The sequence below is a fragment of the Nematostella vectensis genome, chromosome 1 (genome assembly GCF_932526225.1).
Source record: "Nematostella vectensis chromosome 1, jaNemVect1.1, whole genome shotgun sequence".
NCBI lineage: Eukaryota > Metazoa > Cnidaria > Anthozoa > Actiniaria > Edwardsiidae > Nematostella > Nematostella vectensis.
The window spans coordinates 14,726,333-14,753,713 of record NC_064034.1 but is presented as its reverse complement, the minus strand read 5'-3'; the positions used below and the strand labels follow the sequence as shown (position 1 = coordinate 14,753,713).

The window sequence follows — 27,381 nt, the reverse complement described above, 5'->3', positions numbered from 1 at the left end:
TATTTTTAATGTTACTCGAGTTTTCACAAATTATAAGGTAACAAATGCAGGCCGCCTCTCGTTTTTGAGCAGGAAAATAAGTGAGCTTAGCATTCGCTCGCTACAAACATTTTCTGCCTCCGTTCTTCATCAATGGTTCCATGATATTGTTGTCCAAATATTAATTATGTTCGAGTATTAAATAACCGAGAAAATGGCCGGGAAATGTAAATTTCAAGACAAGTGGCTACTAGATCCCGAGTTTTCAAAGTGGATCGGACGAGGCAGTAACGACACTGAAGCAAAATGCAAGTTTTGAATAAAAACGTTCGGGATTCAAAATATGGGAGTTTCAGCACTAAGGAGTCATATGAAGTCGAAGAAACACCAAAATGCAGGTAAATTATATTTTTACTGTTATTGATAATACCGTTATTCGTTATGTGCTTATATTGTGCCACGGGTTTCCTGTGATCTGATATACTTAGGTTTCATCAGAGACGAACGTCTTAATTCATTAGAAGATTTAAAAGAATTCCGAAATAACTTGGTGACGATCTTATCCAAAATTTAAAAACGGACAACAACAATTTGACAGAGGTTTCGTTTCAGAATTCCGGTGTTTGTTGGAAAGCTACAGAAACACAGAGAGAAAAACTAAAGAGTTATTAACTCATTTTGATCTTCTTGAAAAGGAATTAGAGCAACTCCTAGACATACGTAACAGGTACAGCTAAAAATATTTACTGAAGTTTAGACATTGGTTTATAGGCATTCTCAATTACACACGCATTGAATTAAGCTTTCGTAAAAGCGGTGCGCTAAATATGGCAATAAAGTCAATGATTAAAATTTTGTGACTTTATTTGTTCCCATGTTGCATCGCATTTTATTTCATGAAAAAGGCACGCGTATCAGGTAATAATTTTTATAATATTAATGATATATGCTAATATAGCGCAACACTTCCTGAGCACTTAACGATTTTCCCAACGATTCGAAGTTGAAAAAAATATATATGCTTTCTATAATTACTGGCAACAATGATTCCCAATGTGTCAAGAATTTCCTGGAAACCGCAAGTAAGCAAAGAGATGCAAAAAATCAAGAAACATCGAAACGTCAAGAAGTTCTAAAATCCTACAGTTCCGAGAATGACGTTCTTAGAGCAGAAACTAATGTTTCCCGATAGCACAGTTGCTGATAAGTGGAGAAAAGAAATGCGCTTACATGGCCTGCTTTGGTATAGCTGAGTTTTTTAAGCGAGAATTGCAAGGGCGCATACAGAAGCTTGACGAGTTTGTTGTACTTTTTGATGAGTCCCACAACAAAACGACTCAATCGAAGCAAATGGACATACATGTAAGGTACTGGGACGACTTATCGTCAAGCGTGACAACTAGATATGTTACTTCTTTGTTCATGGGCCACGCAACGGCCGAAGATATGCTCCGAGTAATGACAGATGGCCTAAAAAGTAATGACATTGACTTTTTAAAGATATCACAACTTTCCATGGATGGCCCCGATGTAAATTGGAAATTTCTTTATCTGCTAGAAGAGAAGCGCCTTGAGGCAGACGAAGATGCACCGCTTCTGATAAATGTTGGGTCCTGTGGTTTACATGTCGTCCATAATGCCTTTAAGACAGGTGCAAAGGCATCCCAGTGGAATATAGAGGAGCTACTGTCTTCAATCTACTGGCTTTTCGTCGACTCCCCAGCTAGACAAGAAGATTTCGTAGAAATAACAGGTAGCAGCACTTACCCTTTGAAGTTCTGCAAGCATAGGTGGCTGGAAAACGTCCCAGTTGCAGTAAGAGCTCAAGAAATTTGGGATAATATCAAGACATATGTCCAAGCAGTGCTATCGCAGAAGAAATTCACGACTCCCACTTCGAAGTCTTTCAAAATTGTGAGAGACGCCACGAAGGATATACTGGTCCCAGCCAAGGTGGCCGCATTTGAATCCGTTGCGAGCAAGCTTCAACCATTTTTGACCGCATTCCAATACGACAATCCAATACTTCCATTTTTGGTGAGCAGGCTGCAGAAAGTCATTCAAAGTCTCATGAAGCGGTTTATCAAGCCTGACGTACTACAACAAGCAAACTCACCTTTAAAGCTTGCCAAGTTTGACTTGTCAAACAAGGAGAATTATCTAGATGCCAAGAAGGTTGATGTCGGATTTGTAGCGCAGGCCAAGATTAGAAAGCTTTTGTTAGACAAGAAAGTCAGCGAGCTTCAGGTAGGAATCTAGCATTCTTATTATTTTCTTTTTATGCAGTTTTTTTACTACGGGACCTCTTTAGGAGTCAAAGTCAAGGCCTAAAACGCTGCATAGAGCTACAAACAAAAGCTGGGTCCATTGGTTTTCTTACAAAACAATGGTTAATTTTCCGTATAACAATATAACTAGCAACATTTGCCAATGGCATCAGTGGATTTAGAGCTCGTACTGCATAGAGCGGTTTTCATATGAACTGTATAGTTACAGAACTGATTGAACTGGTCTCGATCGATCTCTGTTTTTGGGTGGTAAAAAGGGTCTCGAAGTTCAAGGTCGTACTGAAGAAGATGGTCGAATACAAGCGAGTGCAGATGCGAGACTGCGGTGCCTATGTTCACCAGTAAACTGACTTTGCAGACAAGGCAGTTCTGGCCCAGAAAAAAGTCTTTCTGAAGTTTAATTTTGTGGAAGACAGATTGGATACCTTCCTTGCACAGCACATTGCTTCCCAGAGTTCGCTAGCTAAGCTTTGGAAGCTTGTCAAAGTACTTCTGGTTTTATCACATGGTCAAGCTACCGTGGAACGAGGTTTTTCAGTTAATCGCCAAGTGATGGTGGAGCGAGTCATCCATGATCGCATCACGCACATCGGAGGCCTGAAGAAGCTCGAGGTTAGTAAGCAGCTGTTGGACGCCGCAAGTCAAGGAAGACGGCGTTATGTTGAATATCTCGACGAGCAGAGAAAGGCCCAGGCGAAAACCATCCAAGAAAACCGCAAGCGAAAATGCAAAGAAAGAGAAGAGGATTTAGAGGAGAAAAGAATGCGGCTGTCCTGCGAAATTGCATCGCTGCAGTTTGATACCGACAAATTTGCAAATGAGGCAGAAGAAACGGCTCAGCTTTTTCTGCTTACAAAGTCTAATGCCCTCAGAAAATGCGCGAAAGAAAAGCAGAAGGCATTAAAGGACGTTGAAGATGAACTTGCAGATCTCACTCTCAAGGCCGAAATCTAAAAGAGCAACCAATTTGATACCAAATAGTCTGAGCTTTTCTCGCGGCTAAAATCATTTGTACCGGGGCACACGTTTTCAAAACATCCCTTGTTTTGGGCTTTCATCTGTCAAACCATTGTTTGACATTCTTGACCTGTGTTCCCTATGGTAATCGCCCGGCCTGGCTTTCTGTGGCGATGTTTCTGGTTTTAGTTGAGATGAAGGCAGGCGAGCGCTTTAGGAAAGAAACTGAACGGCTCAGGGAAACAAACGCGTATACGTCAAGAAATAAAAAATGACACATGGTGTGTGTACTTGTAGTTACCTTTTTTAATTCAAACGTTTATTTGGGAGTCCTTGAATTTTTATAAAACAGTCCTTGGAAAGTCCTGGATTATTTTTCTTTCAAAAGCGTACGAACCCTGTATAAGTAGATTTTACGCTTCACTTACTCTATCATTGTTCGTGTCTAGACTTATGACATTTAGTCAAAATAATCTCACAAGCTTACCGCATTTTGAGAAAAGAAACATTTTAAATGATTTTTAAAGATGCTTAATTAAAATGAGACTGCAAGATTAAAAGCGAAAATCGCAAATAAGCAAATCAACTATAGATTTATCACAACTATTTTTTACCACGTTTTGGGACGGAAGAATCATCTACGCGGATGAAGATTGAGAAGTGAAAAACTGTTCGGCTATATAAGCGGATTATATAATTCATAAGACAATTCAACTCAAAACGAGAGTTTCAAAGAGATCTAGACTTATATCGGACACATAATATAATATAGATTTAGGCACTGCCTAAAAGCGGAGCCAGCATTGAACACCTTCTGTGTTGACTGATTGAGGTATTTTGGGGGGATCTAGGATCCTGCTCTTTACTGAGATTTATTTATTGTACCAACCAAATGGATCCAGGCCTTATTCAATAATTTAAATTATGCAGTACATCAAGGTTAACAAACACAATTCCTGGTGTGAATATGGCTGTCAAAGTTGTCAACAGTCTAATGGTAAATTCTTATGTCCCATCATAGAAGTTTATAAATATATTTTTTTAATCAAAAGAATACTCCGACAAGCTTCGCCCTTGTGCAGAATAGGTCATGGATGTAACAGCATTCCACAGATTTGAAATAATATATTTAGACTGTTTAGATGCCATACTGTAATTTTTATGTATTGATTTAGTGGCGATTATCTCCTTCATCGGACCGAATATTCAGAAAAATGTCTGGAAATTAAAATCCAAAAATATATCTCCTTTCATGCATTACATATTGGTGCACCCACCATTTACCATATAGTGGCCTTGTTGTTGGTGGCCTACTCCAAAATGAATGCAATGAAGAAAAAACAGATTGATTTTGGAAGCAAATCCTAAAAAAAAAACATCTAAGGCATCATTGACAGTGCTAAAATGCTAACTTCTAATTTCAAACCAAACCCTTTCATTGATCTATGTTTGGGGTAGAGAGGAAGGAAAGAATATCAATTGACTAAAAAATAGTCGACGGGGGAGGATATATAAAGGGAATTGACTCAACTTGAAAGGTTTGTTGAAAAAAATATAACAGTAATGAAAACAATTTGATTGAGCATTTCTTGACATTTCCCCTTTCCCATTATCTTAACCCTTTCATCACCACAGGCCATGTCTATGCTATCCAAGCTATGTGAACAGAATTCTATTATTGAAAAAGAACAAGGTTGTTGCTAGTGTTATAAAGTTTAAGTATCTTGCCCTTAAAAACCCTTTCCATAATAAAAAGTTTTATTAATGTACATTTGTAAAGCTACATTCTGACAAGCTTTGTCCTTGCAAAGAACAAGAAATGGATGAAACAGGATTTCAAAGATAGAATATAGTGTCAGACACAATTTTAGATAAGATGCAATACTGAAGTTTTAATGTACCATTTTAAGTGGTGATTTTCCATCCCCATGGGAATTAATATCTACAAATATACATCCAGTAATGCATTATATTTTGGTGTTTTTAGAAACCCTGGATCCAACCATTCCAATGAAATAAATCTAAACCTTTAAAATTAATGTAATGGAAAAGGAAAGGAGATCCTAAAAAGAATATATAAGTGGGAGTACTAAATGAAAATATCTAATTTAAAAATAAAATCTGTTTATTAATTTATTTTTGGTGTAGAGGGGAAATAGCAAAGAGCATCAATTGCATAAAAATAGTCAACAGGCAGAAGGAAAGGAAGAAATATGACTCTTCTTTAAATGTTTGAAAAGAAAATATAACAATGTGATAATTATTTTCAGTACTTTCCTAAAATCCCCTTTCCCATTATCTTTAGGTTAATAGAAAACTGTTTTCGTTACAGATTTATTATTTAAAAAGCAAAATTATGTTTTTAGTTTTATATAATATAAGTATCTTGTTCTAAAAAAACCTATTGAGTGTGTACTGCTGAATCACATAGTAATGCCTTAGTCATTTGAGCCCCCTCCCTTATGGTCCTGGGGAAGTCAGTGGTTAATGTGGGGTTTTAGATCACTTTTTAACCAGAATATATCAAGAGGGGTGGTGGTATTGACTGTTTTTGACTCTTAACTTGGAAACAGGCTTTTATTAAAGTCTAATCCCCCACCCTTTCCTGGGACCATGTGTGTGGGGGTATCTAATGACTAGTGAATAAGAACTCCCTACTGTCTTTCAGACATGTCTTTCAAGACATGGTTTTCAATTCTCATGTCTTCCAGTCTTTAGCATTCATCTTGGCCCTTAGGTAGTCCCTGGTTCATAAAAGAGTAACATTTTTTTCAAAACAATCTTTTCATCAAGACATTTATAATCTGACTAATTTCCACAAATATTTGAAAAAATAATAATAAACACATGAGGTGTAAGATGCAGACAATAACAATACATATTGGCAACAGGGGTTGAATTTTGTTTTGTTTTTATCCTTGGTAAGGAAAATTTCTCTTGTAAGTTGAAAAAGTTGCTGTATCTTCTAACTGTTCTAAGGATATGTATCTTCTTAGGACTAAGAGCACAGGATATAAAGACAAGAACGGTCTTCTTTACCAGTATATGACAAATGCAACACGATATTGGTTAGCCTTTATGAAATATTTCAACAGAATCAAGAATAAAGATAGAACAAAGAATGTCAAAACAAAAGGTGTTATGCTCATTCTCAAAGCAAACAAAAAAGACAACAAAAATCCAAATAACTGTCATATCCTCAATAGACAAAAGAAATCGTCGTCTGAAACTCACCTTGCATTTTGTCGCTTTTTTTGTGGTTTTGTTCGCTTTTTAATGTGAACTATTACTTACTTAAATTTACTAGCAAAAACCAGACATATCCTTACATAAATCTTGGCGTGAATGAATGTTGGTAGATCTCCTCTAGTTGACTTTATCCTTAAGTCACAAAATTTGAGGCAAAAAGAAATAATCAACGCATGACAAGAACTTTTCCCTTGCTCAGTGCTTGTATTTAGCCGCCATTATGGGGCCGAGTGAGGCCTGGGAGTTGCGCGGCTGACTGACTGGCTGGCTGGCTGGTGAGTGACACCACAGGGTACCCGCGCAATGACCACAAAACCAAGTCGCATAGTTATACCATATTTCTATACCTATGGAGCTCCGCGCTGGCTCCGCTATAACGATAATATTTGTTTGAGCTTGAACCCTTACTAGGTCCAAATAACTTTGTTAAAAACCGATGCTTTGGCTTTACTCTACTTGACTTCGCAAAAGCGCTTTGAGTCTTTTTTACATTGTTACATCTGTGAAAAAGTCAAATTAGACACCCTGTATTACCAAAGAAATACGAACAATACGTTACTGTCTAACACCATACTTCGACTAAAAATGTAGTTTTTCAGTCGTTTTCAAAACAATCGTGAAGGGTTGCATTGCAAAAAGCCAGCTAAATATTTTTGTCACAATTCACTCATGCATATATCAATATTCAAAATTAGTTTTTTGTTCTTAATCCATATATCATCGAATATAGAGGCCTCTAAAAGAGAGCATCAAAATCCAGAGGTTGAAACAAAGCTGTACTTGGAAGAGTATATTTTTAAACTGATTTAATATTTTCAAAACATTTTTACTTTATTTCATAGAGGGGATAAAGATAATTTCAAATATACCAAATATAACTGGTTTAGTTTAACAACAAGGCTGTTAGCGCCCTAGTAAAAACACACATTTTCAGACACGCACCACATCCGTTTTTTCGCCCCAAAAAGGCAAAATGGCGCAGGGGATTAATCTTACAAAGACATTTTTTTTTCATTTTTTAATGCAAATCCGTACTAGAGGACCCAAAAGAAGCCTGCATGCCAAATTAGAGCCAAATCGGACGAACCCCATGTCTGACCAATGCTCGAACGAGTCAGACTATGACGTATCACACAAGAAAGTCAGTGCAACTAAATGCACTGGCAGAGAACTTTGCACAGTCCATAGATTTGGAGGCACCATCACTGGAGTTTGGCCAGACTTTTAGTTACAACAAAGTTTTTTATTCAACTTTAGGCAATGAGTGCACCACACCGAAGCCCTTCATTGAAAGCCCTTTCGTGAAGTTGATAAACAATGATGGCTCTCTTTGTCAGGAAGAGGATACAGAATTACGCCAGAAAGCTAAAGCATTTTCCAATCAGAAGTCAGAGCACCAGCTGATGGTGACAGATATTCAGGGGTGGAGTACATTTTGTGTGATCCTGAAATACCAACTTTCGCACACAAGGACTAAACAGGAAACTACTACTTCTGTACAGTTAACATATCATTAGAGGCTATAGGTGAATTTCTCCAGCATCATAGCTGCAACAATCTTTGCAAACTATTGAATTTGTGTAGCTGTTTGAGATCCTGGAGCAAAATTGACCTCCTGGAAATGGTGAAATGCACTATACTACCAAACCCCCTGAAATTTCCTGGGACTTTGAGCCAAACCCTCTGTGGGGGGTATGGATATTTTCCTAAATTACACAATCAGCCAGGCTTAATAGATGAGGTATCTGTTTTAGGTCTGTTTTTTTTTTTGTAAATTCAGCTAGAAAATAGCCAGGAGTCAATGGGTTAATAACTAACAGGATTCCAATTGAAGAGCGCAGACTTGTCAAGTAGCAGAGATGATTTACTGGTTTTAGTCATGAGTAATTTGCATAAATTCACTTACTTTCTGATGCTGTTCTTCCTATGTTACATCTGTTGCCGGCTTCAATCCGCTGTTAGCTTTTACTTCACCTTTCTTGCTTGGATATGCTGAAGAATTAGAAGTTTTTGTCAATAGCCAGGTCTCATCTTCGGTAACTAGACCCTGCGTGCAGGTTTGACTGGGATACCTATGGATTGCATGTACATTTGTAATTTGTTTGAGCCCCTGTTTTTTTTTCTACCATTAAAAAAAAACATATAAATAATGATAAAAGCATATGTAAAAATGTGTAAATGCCATATTATAACACTGATTGGGGTAAAAAAGGTAAGAAACACCAGATTTCCAGATAGGGGAGGGAACGCCATAAAAGGCCTTGGTCAGTATTTTCAAGACCTCGGTCACGGTATTTCACGATACGGACCTCCCAGCTGGTCAATAACAATCATATGCTATCATATTGTTTAGACAAATATTTGGTGATGAATGAGAGGGCTATATAGAAATCCTGAAATGTATCAGGATATATTTCATAAAGAGTCTAGGAACTAAGAGCTGGAACTGTAATAAGAATTCAGATATTTAATCTTTAAAAGTGTTTTCTGTAATGTTATCTCTATATCTTAAAATTACTTTGATCACCCTCAATGTGCTAATCTCTTAGGGGTAAATTTTCTGTTACAACCAAAATTGTAATATCAGTACTGTATAATTGTTTTTATTGTTATAGCATTTATTAATTTATTTTTGCAAATGCAAAGATCTATTTATACTGTCATACTGAATTTAGAATATAACTTGTATCGTAAACACTGAACTCCACCACAACACAACACAATCCTCAAGTTTTTTTTATTGCAGTTTTTTCATGCAAAAACATATAATGACATTCAATAAGAAAAATAGGTTTTATCTTACAAAAGAAAAAGAAAAAAATCAGAGAAAGGCAAGTGTTATATTACTTTAAAACACTCATCAATATTCAATAGGCATGTTGATCAATCGGATGTTGTTCTTCAGACACGTGAATAGGCTTTATATCTAGCAATACACCCAACAAATCTAAAGCACGGGGAGGAAATTGAAATCGTCTCCTGGGAATTAATTGGGGTACAATAGCAAAACAATGACAGACTACGGAACATGAAACATTATATAAAGCCATCATGATGTCATGAAGGATTATATAAAACCCTCATGACGTCATGAAGGATTATATAAACTCCTCATGACGTAATGAAGTTTTATATAATGTTGCATCCAGTAGATTTGGCAAATAGACAACGACATACGTAAGATCACAAACAGTAAACTACTTTATTCCTAGTAAATAGCATAGTTTACAATCTACTTTTTATGGTATGTTTTTGATACAGTCTCATAAACGGACTCCATAATCAAACAGTGTTTAAAAGTGACTTAGCTGTTTGGTAGTCCAAGAGTCCCTTTGCCAGATGGCAGCTTCATTTTGCTCAGACAATTGCTTATTTCCTCCTTTTTTAAGCCGTCGTCACGCTGTCTTTGACCAGTTTTGACTCACATGATTATGTTCAACCTGAGAATAAAGAAAGTCAGAATGATCTAAGACCTGAATGAAACAGTATAAACACAGACAACTTCATATGAACAGTACTAACCTTGGGTCAATTTGCTTAGCCAGTTGGACTGCGTTTCGTATTTGCCGTTGGCCTTGTTTTTTAAAGATTTCAGTTTCCAAATATGCAACGTTTTTGTCCTCGACTAGTGCTACACTAGCAAGTCAGTTTATGAAAAACTGAGTGCTGTTTGCCCATGATCTAATGACATTAGTTTTGTTTATTGTTCTACCTGCTTTTTTAACCCAATTCCCGTAGTCTTTTAAATAACAATTCATAAGCTATTGGGTTTTTCCCCCGCGATTTATCAACATGCCTATTGAATATTGATGAGAATTTTAAGCCATTCAAAACACACAAAGATCGTGTTTTCGCGGATCTAAAATCGCTCTGGCTTCGCCCTCGGGATTTTATATCAGCGAAAACACCCCTTCTCATGTTTTAAATAGTACTTAAAGCCCTGTGCAAACTGTACCAGCACCCACCAGCATTGCTAGGCCAGTGTGCAAACTGACCCAACACATGGCCAGCATGTTGGTAAAGTTCATGCTTGACTTGCGTTTGATACATGACAGGAACAAAGGCAACCCAAGACTCCATCAATTTTTTTGTGCTTTCAAAAGGCATCCTGAGATTCCGCTGAATTCCGGTGGAATCCGGGTCTGTTTTGTCCCCTTATGTTGTAGCGGTCGTCATTTTTAAGATGACAAAAAAAAAATGCAATGAAATCTGATGATTAGAAACTAGCACGTGTGATTTCTGCATGATACATTTCAGTCATATTTTGGTTTCACAACCAAAAATTTGCATTGTTTTCCTTAATTATGGTTGTGGTAGTCGTTTATTTTTTTTAATGACAGCATTTTTCAGATGCGAGGTTTTTTTTTCTATGGAAACAATGCAAATGAGCCCAGCATTGCTGGGTTTTTGTGCAGTGCCAGCTTGTGATATTCTTGAATGACCAAGAGACAAAGGAGATGCAAAGTGTTGGCCAAACGTTTGAACTCAATCACAATTTTGCCAACACTTGCCAGCACCAGCCAGCGCCTCCCAAGACGGTGTTCAAACTGCGCCAGCATTGCTGGACCAACGTCTCGTCAGTAATGCTGGCACAGTTTGCATGGGGCTTAAAGTCCATATAAATTTTCAGAGTTGATAGATTTGGTCAATACTTAATATTTTTATCTTCCAAATTGTATGGGGTACATTTGTACCTTATAAACAGGGCTTCTGGAATTACTCTAAAAAAATTCAAAATTAGGCGGGATTATTTTTGCTAAATTACGCACTAAATTACACAGAAAATATACGATTATGTGCTAAATTTCGCGGGATTGTGCAATACATTATTTACTGAATTACGCGCTAAATTACATGGAATATCAACTATTATGCCCCAAATTATGCGGGATTGCACATATTTCACAGAAAACAAACAATTATAAGCAAGGCAAGTTTTCATTTCCTCAGGCCTTTTTATGTTTAACAAAGAACGCCTATTTTTTTTCGGAATTCAGTTCGAAATATTGCACTCTTACAAAGAATACCTGTCTTTTCACGAGAAATAGAGGTAAGAACCCTAAAAGAACACATCAGCTGTGTAATTAAATGATTGGCCTTCAAAATTTAGCCAAATTACAAGGGATTACGCCGAAATTTGTGGATTACACGGAGAAAGCCAAATAACTGTATGTGCTTCCACACAAGCGGGTAATTCAAGAAACCCTGTTTAAAACCTATGTTCAAGCAAATAACTCAAATCTGTAATATTGAGGTATTTTGGTAAGCCTTTGGAAAATAGGCTGTGAACTGAAAGGCCTGGGTCCGGCCATTTGTGACGTAGGTCGAGATGCCAACCAATTTATATGAGAAAATATATGTGCACGCTAAACTTGTTCCTGTCTTCATGTCTTCTAGTTATTGCTGAAGATTGTTTTGTGGTTACAATTTTTACCGTCATCTTTAAATCTCAACCTGGTAGTCTTTTTTCGCATATTATTCTCTGCTTTAAATTCTTAAATGCTTCATTGTGGGTAGCAAGCAATATAAAATACTTTGGCAATATTTTGATGTATTGCCGTCTCTGAATTTTAACAGATATAAGGGCCTATGGTACTATCCTTTGAGTCTGTTGATAGGGAAATTTCTTTGTTTTAAAAAAGCTTCAGTTCTCTGTCAAATCTCTTGTAACTTTCAATATAAGTGTTTTAGACATAAGTGACACAAGTGATGACATCATCTGACCCCTCTCATGGTCACGTGACCTAGAACAGAAAAACATGTTGGAGAAGCTACTGTTCAAATCTATAATCAATTTTTTGCAGAAATATTTTAACATCACTATTTTCTAAAACTTCACGCATCCAATTTGCGAAATTTTGATACAGTGAGAAATGGCCAATTTTTATGTTCTTCGAAAACCACATATTTGGTAATAACTTTTTAATTTCTTCAAAAATCAAAAAATCTAATGCGCAAGCTGTTAGGTATTGTACAGTAATATCAATGGTTTCAGTTAAAAAAATCAATTGTTGTAAAATGTTCAAAATTAACATGCTTCTTTTGCAGGTAAATTGCCGCCATCTTGTTTTTTTTGCCATCTATTTTTTATTTTCTAAAACAATTAAAAATTGCATTTTCTTCTACAAAATGTCGAAAGTTTATTTTAATCTCTTGGGGAAAAAAAAAGAAAGTTAGAACTGGAGTTTCGAAGAAAATAGAATAAAATAAAGGACTCGACCAGGGATTGAACCTGGAGCGCTTGCTTATGGGTCAATGGTGCTTACCACTAGGCCACGGAATCAAGTTGGAGGATGCACGGCGATTTTAGTCTAGTTAACACATTGACCCCTCAACCGGCCTGTACCGGCTTTGGGAAGTACCCACAACCCCAAAAATTCATAAATTCAAAATAAACACAACAAGATGAAGATACTCAGGCATCAGTCTAAGGGATAAATGGTCTTGCAGATATGCATCAAACCAAGGTGTTGGCATCTACTCTTAAGCCAAATAATAGCACAGGTTCTTTGACAAATCTCAAATCGAACAAGGAGAGAAAAGCAGAATCACCCCTCTCAATAAAACGCTCAAAATACCACACAAGGGAGAGAGATCAGCAAACACAGCTCAAGACACAAATAGATACCTTTATTCTGATCCTCCAGGTACATTTCCTTGGCCTCAAAACACAATGCCCATTCCTTGAAGGATTGTACAACCACAAAAATATGTTTACGTATTGCAAAGCATTCTGGGAGATCCAGGGGAAAATTCACGAGGGGAGGGCCAGTCAACACTCCTCTCCCCAAAGTCAGATGGTTTTTATAAGTCTTTTCACCCCAAAGCCAAACAAATCAATTCTAGGTCACACAGACCCATAATAGCAGTGTAAACAATTTTGGAATCAATTTGGTTTCAGAAAAGACAGCATTTAGGAGAGCTGTGGTGATTCATTAGAAAATTATTTTCTCATCCGGGCAAAGCCAAACAAGAAAAAATCATCATGAATCCTCCTTTGCTTGCAAATATCCATAAGCAAAGCACTCAATTATGCCCCAAAAGACTTCATGATGTCCTGAGACACTCCCCTAATATGCTCATAGCTGTATTTTTGATGAAAAATACAAGCAACCATCAACTTGTGCTGGCTTCAGCACATCGACGAGGGATTAAAAGTGGGGACTGCAAAGCACTGTTGGAAAGCTTGGATACCGCTGACTAGGTGCAGCTGTGTTTGACTTTGACGGGCTGTATAAAACTCAGAATAGGGGGGGAGGTATCTGTTTTCAGTCTGTTTTTTGTAAATTCAGCTCCAAAAAAGCCAGGAGTCAATGGGTTAATCAACCACCCCTAGATTTTAATCAAAATAACTAGACCTTTTTAGACTTGTGCTGTGACATACACCAGTGGATTGGATCACATATATGCCATTTCTAGCAAGTGAATATCTTTAACCTAGAAAATAGAATTTTTTTTACTTGGACATGACTGGACTCATTGATAGGGATGATATGCATAGCTTTTTTAGAAAAAAATGCCCAAGAAAACATCAGATTCAGGCAAGGTTTTGTGATAAGGTTACTTTGACGGTGAATATACAGGAAAAGTACCAAAAGTGGGTTGACACTGCTGATTTGAATTTATAAAGGCAAATATTTTTATAGAATTTGGGCTCCCTGTGGTTTCCCTAATGGTTTTAACATAAGAATTATCTGTTAGAATATCAGCCATAACTTAAAGGAGGCTTGTTTGTATATCAAGCAGAATTTGCCTACACTGTTGTATGCACCTAAGCTTGCGAAAAATGCATTGTTCTCAGGCAGTGAGGCAAGCATGATTTTTAGGGTGTGTTGGTAAACACATTGACCCCTCAACCGGCCTGTACCGGCTTTGGGAAGTACCCAAAAAATTCATAAATTAAAAATAAACACAACAAGATGAAGATACTCAGGCATCAGTCTAAGGGATAAATGGTCTTGCAGATATGCATCCAACCAAGGTGTTGGCATCTACTCTTAAGCCAAATAATAGCACAGGTTCTTTGACAAATCTCAAATCGAACAAGGAGAGAAAAGCAGAATCACCCCTCTCAATAAAACGCTCAAAATACCACACAAGGGAGAGAGATCAGCAAACACAGCTCAAGACACAAATAGATACCTTTATTCTGATCCTCCAGGTACATTTCCTTGGCCTCAAAACACAATGCCCATTCCTTGAAGGATTGTACAACCACAAAAATATGTTTACGTATTGCAAAGCATTCTGGGAGATCCAGGGGAAAATTCACGAGGGGAGGGCCAGTCAACACTCCTCTCCCCAAAGTCAGATGGTTTTTTATAAGTCTTTTCACCCCAAAGCCAAACAAATCAATTCTAGGTCACACAGACCCATAATAGCAGTGTAAACAATTTTGGAATCAATTTGGTTTCAGAAAAGACAGCATTTAGGAGAGCTGTGGTGATTCATTAGAAAATTATTTTCTCATCCGGGCAAAGCCAAACAAGAAAAAATCATCATGAATCCTCCTTTGCTTGCAAATATCCATAAGCAAAGCACTCAATTATGCCCCAAAAGACTTCATGATGTCCTGAGACACTCTCCTAATATGCTCATAGCTGTATTTTTGATGAAAAATACAAGCAACCATCAACTTGTGCTGGCTTCAGCACATCGACGAGGGATTAAAAGTGGGGACCGCAAAGCACTGTTGGAAAGCTTGGATACCGCTGACTAGGTGCAGCTGTGTTTGACTTTGACGGGCTGTATAAAACTCAGAATAGGGGGGAGGTATCTGTTTTCAGTCTGTTTTTTGTAAATTCAGCTCCAAAAAAGCCAGGAGTCAATGGGTTAATGTAGCGTTTTTCCCTTTCATAGCAACAGTGTTTCGTAGCAACGAGATAAGTACCATAGGCCCTTAAGGAAAATATGTTGTTTTAGATTATCCCGTCAAAACTTGGAGTTATTCACTTTCAAGTTCTGTAGAAAATTCAAATTTCAATCAAATTAAATTCCCTTTTCAGAATTTGAAAGTTTATCTATGCTTTCTTTTGCTAGATTGATATATAAGTGATCCAAACCTCAGGGTTCGAGTAGACAAAGTAATTAGGCATATGCATTAAGATTACCTCTAGTTCATTCCCAAGCACCCAGAGCATTTTAACTTAGGCCTTGTAGCAGTCTTCATGTACTTGTATCTGATGGTAGTAGTAGTTGTTGTAGTAGTAGTATTGGGAGAATCGAGTCTGCCTCGTCTCGTGTGGAATCGCAAATCTTTCCAAGACGAAATAATACGGGGTTAAATTCCAAATTGAGAATGATTTTAAGCGATGGCATTATAGATAGCAAAACCTTGATTCCATTTGTAGTAATAAAATAGCCAGACTTGCCGTTTTGACTGCACAAGTACAAGCGATTCTCAGGTGAGATTTCAATATTCAAGATGGCGGCAATCGAAGATTGCTGAAATGCGCCAGTTGAATGGGCAAAGACTCTTGCGTATAATATTGCGCAACTCGGGACGACTGTGTTAATCGATAATCACACAGTCGTTTGACAAAAGGTTGCCATCAACCGGCTTTGCGACTACGCGACAAGCCCGCATGTAAGCATGGGTAAAAAGCACTGAAGCGATTTGCTGCATATATTAGCCAACGCATAACTTCAGTCTTACAGTCTTACCGTATATGCGGTGGCTAATATATGCAGCTAGACCCTTCAGTGGTTTTTACCCATGCTTACATGCGGGCTTGTCGCGTAGTCGCGAAGCCGGTTGAGAACAACCTTTTGTCAATCGACTGTACGGCCGAACCCTTGGCCGACCCAGTGCTCTCCGTACTGTTTAGGCGCCACAGGACTCCCGACGGTCGAAAAGAAATCCCAAATGAAAGCCGGCTTTGTTTTACGATATGTTTTGATTTTAGTGGGGTAGAAAAGTGTATTCATCATAAAATTTGTTTTCACCATTGTTGAAAGCTGTAACTGGTGACGATTTTACAAAACAAGAGTAAAACCAGTTTGTGATTGTTGTACATTACCATATTTGCAACACGCCATATTTGTAAACTGAGGTCTACGTCTTTCCACCCTTTCCACGCAAACTAAAGTCATAGACATGCCACGATCTACTGGCAGGTCATAGCTACGGCGAATATACTGTCCATTTTACTACCGAAACTTACCGTACTTCAACTTAAGTTGTTCAAAAGGCTTCACAAATTGCCTTAATCATGTACAGAGCGGTTTTTCGCGCCGGTAGAAGCGTTCGAACAAGCAACGCTAGAAGTTCGATTGTAAGAATTGTGCAATCGAGCCAACACAGCAGACCTCTGAAGATTTCTTATGTGCCAAGTTTTGTTTCCGCGAGATGTTGCTCTTCTGTTCCGGGATCGTTTCAAATGAAGCAGTTAGCACCTCCTTCAGATGCTTTCACGGCAAGACATATTGGGCCAAGCGAGGGAGAACAGAAAGATATGCTCAAGTTTATGGGATTAGAGGTAGTGTTGCCAGACGATAGCATATATCATTTTCTCCAGCTAACCTACTTTTTTCATTGGCGGTTATGAGTTTTATTTTTCCCTCTGACTAACGTTCAATTTGAAGTGTGTGCGATTTTCAATCCACTTTTGTCATTTGAATACTTTTAAAGGACAATAATATCTCCATTTTATTTAGACAAAAGATTTGAAGATTTGTACAACTTAAACTGCCCCTAGCATTAAATCCCAGCCCCTTTTTTTTAATATTTACTTATCCCAATATGAAGAATAGGTAAAGAGTTTTCATATGATATCAGAAAAAATGTCGAAATTTGACAACAGGCAAAAATACAAGCGTTTAAAAACAGCTCTTTCTTTTCACAAGTTGACTCCATAAAACGAGCCCGCGCGCAGTGAGAACAGCGGGTGTTAACACATACAATTTGACACCTATGTCGGAATGCCGGAAATATTTAGATGACTATATTGAATAAGAAAAATAATGATATTGCTCTGATAAAAGGGTAAAACAAGGCCCTAAAATAATAGAAAATGTACCCTTCATGATTCCTGAGTGCTTTCAAAAAGTTGGGTGACTTTTTGTTCGAGAGTGCGATATTATTTACATTTAAGTTAAAAGGCGGCAAAACCCCACAAAAACCCATCGTATGGTAAAACTTGGTATGATTTGTTTTCAAGTCCTAAACTACTGATATATTGGTATAAACCCGGAAATTAAGAGTTTGATGAGTACATACAATTTAAGCTTAGTAAGTTATTGTGTTGGGACATTTCTCCGAGGACCGTTGCTAGGAAAACTTCAAGACATTATAAATCCGCCAATCAAGTGTGAAATGGAATGAATTTAGGCATGGCATCATTGTTTATGAATCTCTAAATTTTGATAACGTTGTCAGGCACCATCACCATCACCAGTTTCGGCATTTGTTTTCGAAGCAAGGAATGTTGTGCTTGCGTAAATTGTTTTCCCGCCATTTGATTTTCCCACCTAAAAGTGTGAAGTTCCCGGGTGATTGTGGTGTGCCTAACAACTGAATTGCCAGGTAACAAGAAATGTCCCAGCACCCTTAAGTACAGTCAAGTTTGTTACTTAGTACAATTATTCTTAATGAAAAAAAACAATGCTTTGAGTTCTCTTTCTTATATGTTTTCAACGGTATCCCGTGGCCTCTCCCGCTATTAAAGGTTTTTGCAGTTATCATTATTTACTAATCTCTAGAATATGGAAGAACTGATAGAGAAGACTGTGCCATCATCCATCCGATACAGAGAAGATTTACAGCTCTCTGAGGCAATCAGTAAGTCTTATCTTGCAAAAACTACAAAAATATTGGAGGAGGTATAAATATTTGAGGTAATTATGCTCAAACAATTTTCACAGCAGCTTCCTCATTATTACACAGTCTACAAGTTGATGATTGCATAACTACTCTTGTTGTTTACACACAAGCATCAAATATTTAATACAAATTATCATTTTTTTGCCGGAATCCAGGGCTGCCGTTATCAGCTTATCTGCCTATTTTTTTCAAATAATCAAAGAGTCAGGCAATTGAAAAAAAGGTTTATCACTTTTTAATGAAGTGCTCTTTTTTTCTTCTTTCTGATCTAGTACACTGTCTAATAAATTAAATACCCCCACCCCACCCCACTTGATTACTTGATCTAGATTGAATGTCTAAATAAGTTGAAACCAGGGACTGAATACAGAATTTCTCAAAAACAGTATGCCATCCTGAAGGGGGTGGAATTGGGTAAGAGGTTTTTAACAATTGAATGGGAAGACAAGGTGGATAGGGGCAAATTATGCCCACAAAACTGCAATTATAATAAAGATTATTAATTATTAAAGATAGTATGGAGTACAAGTATCATATTAAGCAGGATGGTTATCGTATACATTTTCTGTTTAGAATCATGTTTTTTTTAGAAAGCTAATGTTCAGAAAAGCAAACCCAAAACCAAAAATAAAAAAAACAAAAATGGGTGGTTAGCAGAATGTATTAACCATTATTTTTGTCACAGGTGAGCCTGATTTGTTAAGCAGACTAAGACAAATCTCTAAGGGAAACCAGATATGGCGATCATACATTGGAATGGGTTATTACAGCTGCCATGTCCCAACAACTATTTTACGGAACATCCTTGAGAACCCTGGATGGTAAGGGAGGATATATTTTTCTGGAGGTTATGAATTGCTTTAAATGCAACAAAAATTCCCAAATTAGTGCCATCTGAAGAATTAACATATTTTATAAGGAATCATGAATGACATGGTCAGTAATAATAAAACTTTTGTATACAGGACCACACCCTATACCCCCTACCAGCCAGAACTGGCACAAGGACGTCTAGAATCTCTGCTCAATTTCCAGACAATGGTCAGTGACCTGACTGGGCTGGATATCGCCAATGCATCTCTCCTAGACGAAGCTACTGCTGCAGCTGAAGCCATGGCTTTGTGTTACAGGTAATTTCCATGGCTTCTTGTGGAAACTGCACCAGCATTGTCTAAAGATTGCTAACACAGTCTCGCTATGTTCACCGCAAAGTATTTTTTGGCAACAAAGCAATCTGCATCAGTTTCTAATCTGTAAAAGTATTCAACCCTCCTGATTTTGTTTGGATTATCATAATTTGACTTCACATGCATGTATATTTACAATTGTAATCCAATCCTAGATACAACAAGAGGGCCAAGTTCTTTGTGGATCGTAATTGCCATCCCCAGTTAATATCTGTTGTACAGACAAGGGCAAGGTAAATATTAGGATGCAAGGCACTTCTGCATTCTATTCTTCTCTTCAATAATTCTGATGACACTGACTTAATGCTGATAGGAGCCCCATGACCGCACTGATTACTACTATTTGTTACAGTATGACTGCTTTTGAGTCATACTGTAACAAATGTGTCATAAAGTTACAGGATTATCCTAAGTGTAGTCTGTCAGCAAAATAAGCCAGCTTAAGAACAGTCAAAAGCTGGCTGAATTATAGCTTGAGAAAAAAAAGCTTTTTACTTTTTATTATTTTTTTCATGTTTTACTGTCCCAATTTTCTAGCCAACCCTGAAGTCTTGGTTATCTTAGCCTGCTTAGCCGCTCAAGGGAAGGGGAGGGAGACTATGGTTATCTTTGACTAAGAACAAAGGACAGTTGTCATCATAACTCACCATAATATACAATAATATTATTATTGACATTTTTTTGTAAGAAAACAAGCTGAAACACACACATAGGCTTGCTTTCTTTTATTGTCTGATTTTTAATGGTTTTTTTTTTTCAGTACCCTTGGCCCTGAAGGTAATGGTATAGAAATCATAATAGGTGACAAAAACAGTTTTGATTTCTCCAACAAAAACATCAGTGGTGTACTGTTCCAGTACCCAGACACTAACGGATCCATTGATGACTTCTCTGGACTTGTCGAGAGGGCACACGAATCAAAGGTAGAGATGCTTATTATTTACGTTAGTTTACACCAGATGTGGTCTGGTTTGTAATAAAAAATGTCTTTGTACTCATGAGTTGCTTTATTACTTTGATGGTACACACCTTTAAATGGTTATTGCTTACAATAGCTTAGAAAACTGTTGTACTATTGTTCCCAGGCCCTTGCGGTGTGTGCAACAGATCTATTAGCTTTGACAGTTCTCAGGCCTCCTGGAGAGTTTGGCTGTGATGTGGCTGTTGGGAGCACCCAGAGATTTGGAGTTCCATTAGGTATTGTTGTACTTTCATTCGACAATTATTGCACTGTTGCCATAGAATAGTGTTTATACTGCTTCCATCAGGTTACGGAGGGCCACATGCTGGGTTCTTTGCAATTCGTGACATGGGAAATCTCAAGAGAATGATGCCTGGTAGAATGGTGGGGGTTACAAAGTACGTAGGTATCTTTTTTGAAGCTAAAAAACAATCATCTTCTTCCTTACTTGGAAAACGCATATTTTTTGTGCAATACTATGTGAAATAAAGTTGCCTTTAGGTCGTTATCATTATTATTGCCTTCATCACCATCATATCATCACCTCCATTTTGGTCAGAATCATGTCCATCGTCCCCATCATTAGCATTATTCATAGCCAAACTTGTTGTTGCGTGGCCTCGTTTGGAAAATAGCATGGTAGTCAATCAAAGTCTAAACCAATCAAAGGCTTTTTTTGTTTTCACTGTCGGGTCATAAACCATTTCACTACACACAACAAGGGAATTGATTGGTCTTGGGGCATGATTGACTCACACTAGTATTCCCAGACAAGAAATGGATTTTGGTCATGAACAACGAAATCGGTGTCACATAATTCAATCATTGTCATTCCAGCTATACCATTTCTTTGTGAATAACCTGTAGAACATGTAAAATTATGTGTTAAACTTCCTTCTGGCTAAAATGGTCCCTGTCGACACTCAAAATTGGCTTGCCATAGGGATGCACATGGCAAGCCATGCTATCGACTGGCCCTCCAGACAAGAGAGCAACACATCAAAAGAGATAAAGCCACAAGTAACATCTGCACAGCACAGGCTCTTCTTGCTAACATGTCAGCAATGTATGCAGTGTACCATGGTCCTAAGGGACTCAGGAATATAGCCCTGCGGGTACACAATGCCACTCTTCTTCTAGCAGAAGGTAATTTGTTACATGTTTACATCAGGGACACAGAAATATATAGTAACAATGTTGAGCCAATCAGATTATACTATCCAGACAATTTGTGGGAAGACTTCCTACAAAGTCACATTTCTAGGTGTTACATTGACCAAACAGATTAATTTTTAAATTTAAAAAAATGACAATTTAAAAATTAATCTGTTACATTTAGAGAATTGCAATCATTGATTGGCTTACTTAATTTTAAGACGTAAGAAATCGTACCTGGCAGGCCTTTCTTAAGAATACTTATAGATATAACAATAGGTGTAAATAGACTAGACGCCCGTTTCTCGAAACGCCCGAGAATTCTCGGGCCCTAAAACCTTTTTTTTTTTTTGCATTTTTGCTCAAAATTTCGCATGTTTTCCTTTTGGAGGACCGCTTTCATGTTTTAGAACAGTTTGGTTCGTATTCCAAATAATTACGCACAATAGGGCTATTTCCGAAGTTCTGCTGAAGCCAAAGAGTTACCCGGGTGACTGCGAGGTCCCAAGAACTTTTCTAATATTTAAGCCATGTGAATTTCGGGTTCAAAATATATAAATCTATAAAGAGGATCATCCTTCACATGAATTTTTGTGGTAAAATACGATGTTTGACGGTATTTCAACACATTTAGATAACGGGCCCCTTTTTTCTGTGTCGTTAATGTTAGAATAACTAGGTAATTGCTTTCAAAGGGACAAGGAGAAGCTCCCTATAAAAAAATCAATTGTTCTCTATAGAACAACACATTTAAATCTTTTTTTTAATTTTTTTTAATGACTTGGGCGGGGTGCATATCTTTAGTGCAAATATTACACTTTTTTATGTTTTCCTAAGGAATGGCTGTTCATACACTGAAGTATGGGATTAAGTTTGAGATATCTTTTAAATTTTTCTTCTCATCTAGGAATAAAGCAAGCAGGCCACACTGTTGATGAGGCCCATCCCTTTTTTGACACTCTAAAGGTAGGTAGAAATTTGTTTTCCATTTACACATGGATTGGAAATAGCTTCACTTCACTTAATTTTTGCTTGGATTTCAAATCGTCGCTTACACACTTAGGCCCAGTCTCGGCCTCTCCACATTCTTCCTTCTCATCCCCTTCGTTTTAAGATATACCCTATAAGATTATTTGTAAAGTTGTATCATTTCTCAGGTTACAAGTAAAACAGGAAATGTATCAGACATGATAGCAAGGGCAGCAGAACGAAAAATCAACCTAAGAAAATACAGCGATGATAAAGTAAGTTTAGCAACATCTTAGTGTATTTTTGCCATTACACTTGGAAGTTATGGCCAGCCAGTGTTATCAGAATATGATTATTTTAACCGCTGTGTACTGATAGGTTGGTGTTTCATTGGATGAAACGGTAAAGGAGCAAGATCTAGATGACTTACTGTGGGTGTTTGGCTGTGATTCGAAAGCAGTAAGTTCTAGGACATAGCATAACCTATTGGTAATATTTCTTCTTAGAAATAATCATTTTATAAATAATTTGAATCACAGTCTGACTTGAGACAAAAGTGTCATTAGAAGTGTTATCATGTTTATATCCATTTTTTTCAGGCTGAAGTCGGTACACATTTAGCTGAAGTTCCCCATAAAAGCCTACTCAATAGCCCCTTTAAAAGGCTTAGCAGCTTCTTGACCCATCCAGTCTTCAACACACATCATGCAGAAACTAACGTTGTGCGTTACATGAAGCTGCTGGAAAACAAAGACATCTCCCTCGTCCACTCAATGATACCTCTAGTAAGTAGGAAATTAAAGTAAGCGTCTTGACTTGGCACCCTTAAAAAAGCAACGTCTTAAGGTTAAAAGATCTTCCCCATGGAGGCTGATTCAATGCACCATACCTGAAATGCCTCAGATTTTCCGAAACATGGTGTTGTTTGATGCAGGGATCTTGTACAATGAAGCTGAACAGTACAACGGAGATGATGCCGATTACTTGGCCTCGCTTTGCGGACATTCATCCTTATGCTCCAATTCAACAAGCAAAGGGATACTTACAACTGTATGATGAGTTTGAGAAAGACTTTTGCGAGATCACAGGCTTTGACGCCGTCTGCTTCCAGCCAAACAGGTATGCTTTGACTCTTTGTAGATTCTGCAGGAATTGGACAGTGCCGTTCCCTTGCCATCCAGGTTCAAAATTACTAGCTGTCAAGAATCAATACTGCTGAGACGTTGGGAGCTTGAATGTATTTTCTGTGAATGTTTAAAAGTTAAGAAAGGAAAGTTAGAAGAAGTTGAAGAAAAGAAAGAATCTAGTGTTCTGGGGAATAATGGTTCTTATTTAAATGTTTCAGTGGTGCCCAGGGAGAGTATACAGGGCTGCGCGTTATCAAGGCGTACCTTGAAAATAATGGACAGGGGCACAGAAAGGTAAGGAGAGGGGTATCTTGATAATAATGGACCGAAAAGGTAAGGCGAGGGATACCCTGGCAAAAATAGACAGAAAGAGCACAGAAAGGTAAAACAAGGTGTACCTTGGCAATAATAGACAGGATTACAGAAAAGAAAAGCGATGGATACCTTGACAATAATTGACAAGGGAACAGAAAGTTAAAAAACGGTGTACCTTAGCAATAATAGATAGTATTACAGAAAAGAAAAGCGAGGGATACCTTGACAATAATTGACATGGGAACAGAAAGTTAAAAAAAGGTGTACCTTAGCAATAATAGACAGGATTACAGAAAGGTAATGCAATAGGCTACCTTGACAAAGGGCACAGAAAGGTTAGGCGAGGGGTACGTTGACAATAATAGACAGGAGCAAATACATATTTAAAACCCAAGCCATATGCTTCATGATATCGTATTTGTTAAGAGAAGACAAGGACAGCTTAAAAGTAAATTGTTTCATTCTGCTGATTGTCATCTCTTGTTGAGGACATACCAATATTTCTCATGTTATCTCTTATACAAAGTAATTGACGGCGGCGTACCGATTAATAAGTAGCAATGTGATCTCGTGTTTAGGTGTGTTTGATCCCAGTCTCGGCTCACGGTACCAATCCTGCAAGCGCACAAATGGCTGGATTTAATGTGCAAGTGATCAAAGTCGGGAAAAGTGGAGATATAGACATGGAGGATTTGAAGAAGCAGGTTTGTTCATCTGACCGCTCAGTCCTCGAGCCCCGTACAGACATGTTAACGGAACAATTTGTCAGAAAACGTGCACCAATTGATGAGTCTACAAAAACACCCACTTATCGATTTGCCTAAAAAACAATGCTTGTTTTTTTATTTTCTCTTCGAAGCGTAACATTATAGGAGTTGCAATATAGGTTTATTTGTGTTTATAAATGCACACCAAGAGAAAATTTTTAGCATCGACTAAATATGTCTCAACGCCAATCATTAATTATTTTGGCTAACGATGCCGTCGGATATAACATTTCCAAGTATACTGTCTGTCAATATTTCAAAATCTCATAACCAACTGCACACTTCACCATAAATATAGGTGTATTCAACCCCCATTGTTGGCGGTCACAGAAAAATAGCCCGCGAATTGATTAGTTCCGAAGCTGATGCTGATATGTTTTCTGCCTTTTTTTTAAGGTTGAGAAGTTTAGTGACGAGTTAGCGTGCATCATGGTCACTTATCCATCTACGAACGGAATCTTCGAAGCAGGAATCAGGTAAAGTTATACACTATGTTGTCTAGGTTTACCTTAAATTTTTCCAGCGTTTATCTTATAATCTGTTTGCAGGGATATCTGCGACATTGTTCACTACCATGGCGGCCAGGTATACTTGGATGGAGCAAATCTGAATGCGCAAGTCGGCCTGTGTCGTCCAGCGGACTATGGCGCTGATGTCATGCACAGTAACTTGCACAAGACGTTCTGCATCCCACATGGAGGTGGTGGACCGGGAATGGGACCTATTGGAGTGTACGTGTACTACCGTGCTTTGAGCTTTTGTCTTCTTTATCGATTTTTACTCAAATAGGGCCTCTTTTTACCATATTTGAAGGTTCCATGAACCGATGAAAAAATGAATATTATAGTTGGAGGCAGTAAAAGAGCATTAGATAAGAGCAGGCTTCTCCATAACCCCCATATTTTTGCTTTTGTTTTTTTGAGTAGATCGCGTTGGATTTTTTGTTCCCTTTTCCTTTTAGATTATTTTCTTGTTTTTTGATGACTCCTAATGCTGTGTTATAAGAACCGCAAGCTACTTTTATAAGAAAGCGGAAGCTTTTTTTGTCTTTTATTCAATTATTTTGTCATGCGCAATTGCCGATGGATTATTAAAGCGCTCAATGATATTCGGAAATTTACCCCTTATGTACCCTCTGATTATTCTATTTTATGGTTTCCAGGAAGAAGCATCTCATCCCATATCTCCCCTCCCATCCTGTCGTTCCACCCCAGAGTACCATCGCTGCTGGCGCCAAGCCTTTCGGAGTAATCTCCGGGGCCCCTTATGGCTCTAGTGCTATCTTGCCCATATCCTGGGCTTACATCAAGCTTATGGGAGGCAAGGGACTCCGCAAAGCAACCGAGGTCGCGATTCTCAATGCTAATTACATGGCTGCCAGGCTGAAGGATTATTATGCTGTGTTATTTGTTGGCGATGGTACGTTAAATTCATTGGAATTATTGGTCACATAAGTCATATAAGAGTTTTTGAAATTTGCGATTTTCAGGTTACTGTGCCCATGAGTTCATCCTCGACGCTAAAGACTACAAGAAAACTGGTGTAGAAGCCATGGATATCGCCAAGAGGCTGCAGGATTATGGTATGTCAGCAGTTGTGAATCTAAGCACCCCTCCCGATTACTCCTCCCAAACCTGTTCAATGCTAACGTACTCGCCTTTTACCTATTTCCCTCGCAAATACTTTGCCTTTCTCCCCCTTTTATTTTGTTCCACATAATAGAAAAAATCATTGATTATTTAGGTTTCCATGCACCAACTGTCTCGTGGCCCGTGTCAACTGCATTGATGATAGAACCAACCGAGAGTGAGAGCAAAGCGGAGCTGGACAGACTTTGTGATGCCCTCATCTGTAAGTGAGCTGTTCTAGTGCAACTCTGCGACTCGTTTAAGGCCTCTCGCGGGTAATTGTTTTAAAAAAATCGTTAAAATTGAAACCCGTTTAGTATCCCCTTCAGAGCATGCAATCGATCTGATCTCTGGCGAATATCATTACCAATGCTTCTAGTTTTAAAATTCAAAAATAAATATATAATATTATTAATCGGCAAGGCGCGATGCACGTGGGTTTGGTACAAAATCTGAAAAAAACTGTAGTTGCAAACCACTCCATTGTGCGTATATGAGGTCAGTCCAACTTGATGTCTTACATGACAAGCGGACCACCTAATCGATTCCTTGGAAATGTCGAAGAGTAAGTTAGAAATTGGCACTCGATTTTTTTTCGATATTTCCATGGAATTGTTACGATTTGAGCGAATTTTTAAACACAATTACCCGCGAAAGGCCTTAATGTTATAAAGCTATCATCGATGTCTCTATTTATGTTCCGAAGCAATTTTTATTTCGATTATTAAAGAAGTTTCTCAAAACGAACTTCGGTGATTTGTCCAATACCGATAGACACAATCTCTCATAGCTGGCGAGTTCACAATTTTTTCTCAAGAAAATAAATAAATCAAAATATCCACACTTCAATATCAATTATAATTACAATATTTACCCTTAGGTATAAGAGAGGAGATTCGTAACATTGAAGACGGAGTATGGGATCCTAAAAATAACCCTCTAAAGGTAGGCTTTATCCTATTGTTTTTTAACTGTTTT

The 27,381-nt window shown here is 37.8% G+C and overlaps 2 protein-coding genes and 1 long non-coding RNA gene across 4 annotated transcripts; 2 read left to right on the top strand and 1 right to left on the bottom strand.

Moving 5' to 3' along the window:
• Nucleotides 1-124: 124 nt before the first annotated feature.
• Nucleotides 125-27,375, top strand: LOC125562993 (glycine dehydrogenase (decarboxylating), mitochondrial-like; the record flags this gene model as incomplete). The annotated part of the gene is made up of 22 exons (XM_048727481.1): nt 125-377; nt 18,174-18,252; nt 18,980-19,115; nt 19,260-19,424; nt 19,637-19,714; nt 20,242-20,404; nt 20,567-20,678; nt 20,750-20,840; nt 21,386-21,588; nt 22,505-22,563; nt 22,755-22,841; nt 22,945-23,025; nt 23,166-23,351; nt 23,501-23,685; nt 23,912-23,987; nt 24,587-24,712; nt 25,172-25,251; nt 25,324-25,506; nt 25,938-26,194; nt 26,265-26,357; nt 26,519-26,626; nt 27,284-27,375. Coding segments are annotated over exons 1-22 (2,646 nt in total), but the record flags the coding sequence as incomplete, so codon positions are not given.
• Nucleotides 2,240-4,108, top strand: LOC125568098. The gene has a single exon (XM_048729544.1). The coding sequence runs from the start codon at nt 2,820-2,822 to the stop codon at nt 3,219-3,221; it is 402 nt and encodes a 133-aa protein (XP_048585501.1). The 5' UTR covers nt 2,240-2,819; the 3' UTR covers nt 3,222-4,108.
• Nucleotides 5,918-16,204, bottom strand: LOC116612212. Of its 2 annotated transcripts, XR_007312096.1 has the most exons (3): nt 15,584-16,114; nt 8,380-8,465; nt 5,918-5,968 (listed from the first exon to the last, which is right to left on the bottom strand). It is a non-coding gene; the product is annotated as an uncharacterized LOC116612212 (long non-coding RNA). The 2 variants fall into 2 exon arrangements; XR_007312094.1 differs by lacking the exon at nt 5,918-5,968 and having other exon boundaries at nt 7,495-8,465; nt 15,584-16,204.
• Nucleotides 27,376-27,381: the final 6 nt, after the last annotated feature.

What these genes read in the sequence shown, in the direction of transcription:
- LOC125568098 (XM_048729544.1), top strand. Translation starts at nt 2,820, where the DNA reads ATGGTGGAGCGAGTCATCCATGATCGCATCACGCACATCGGAGGCCTG.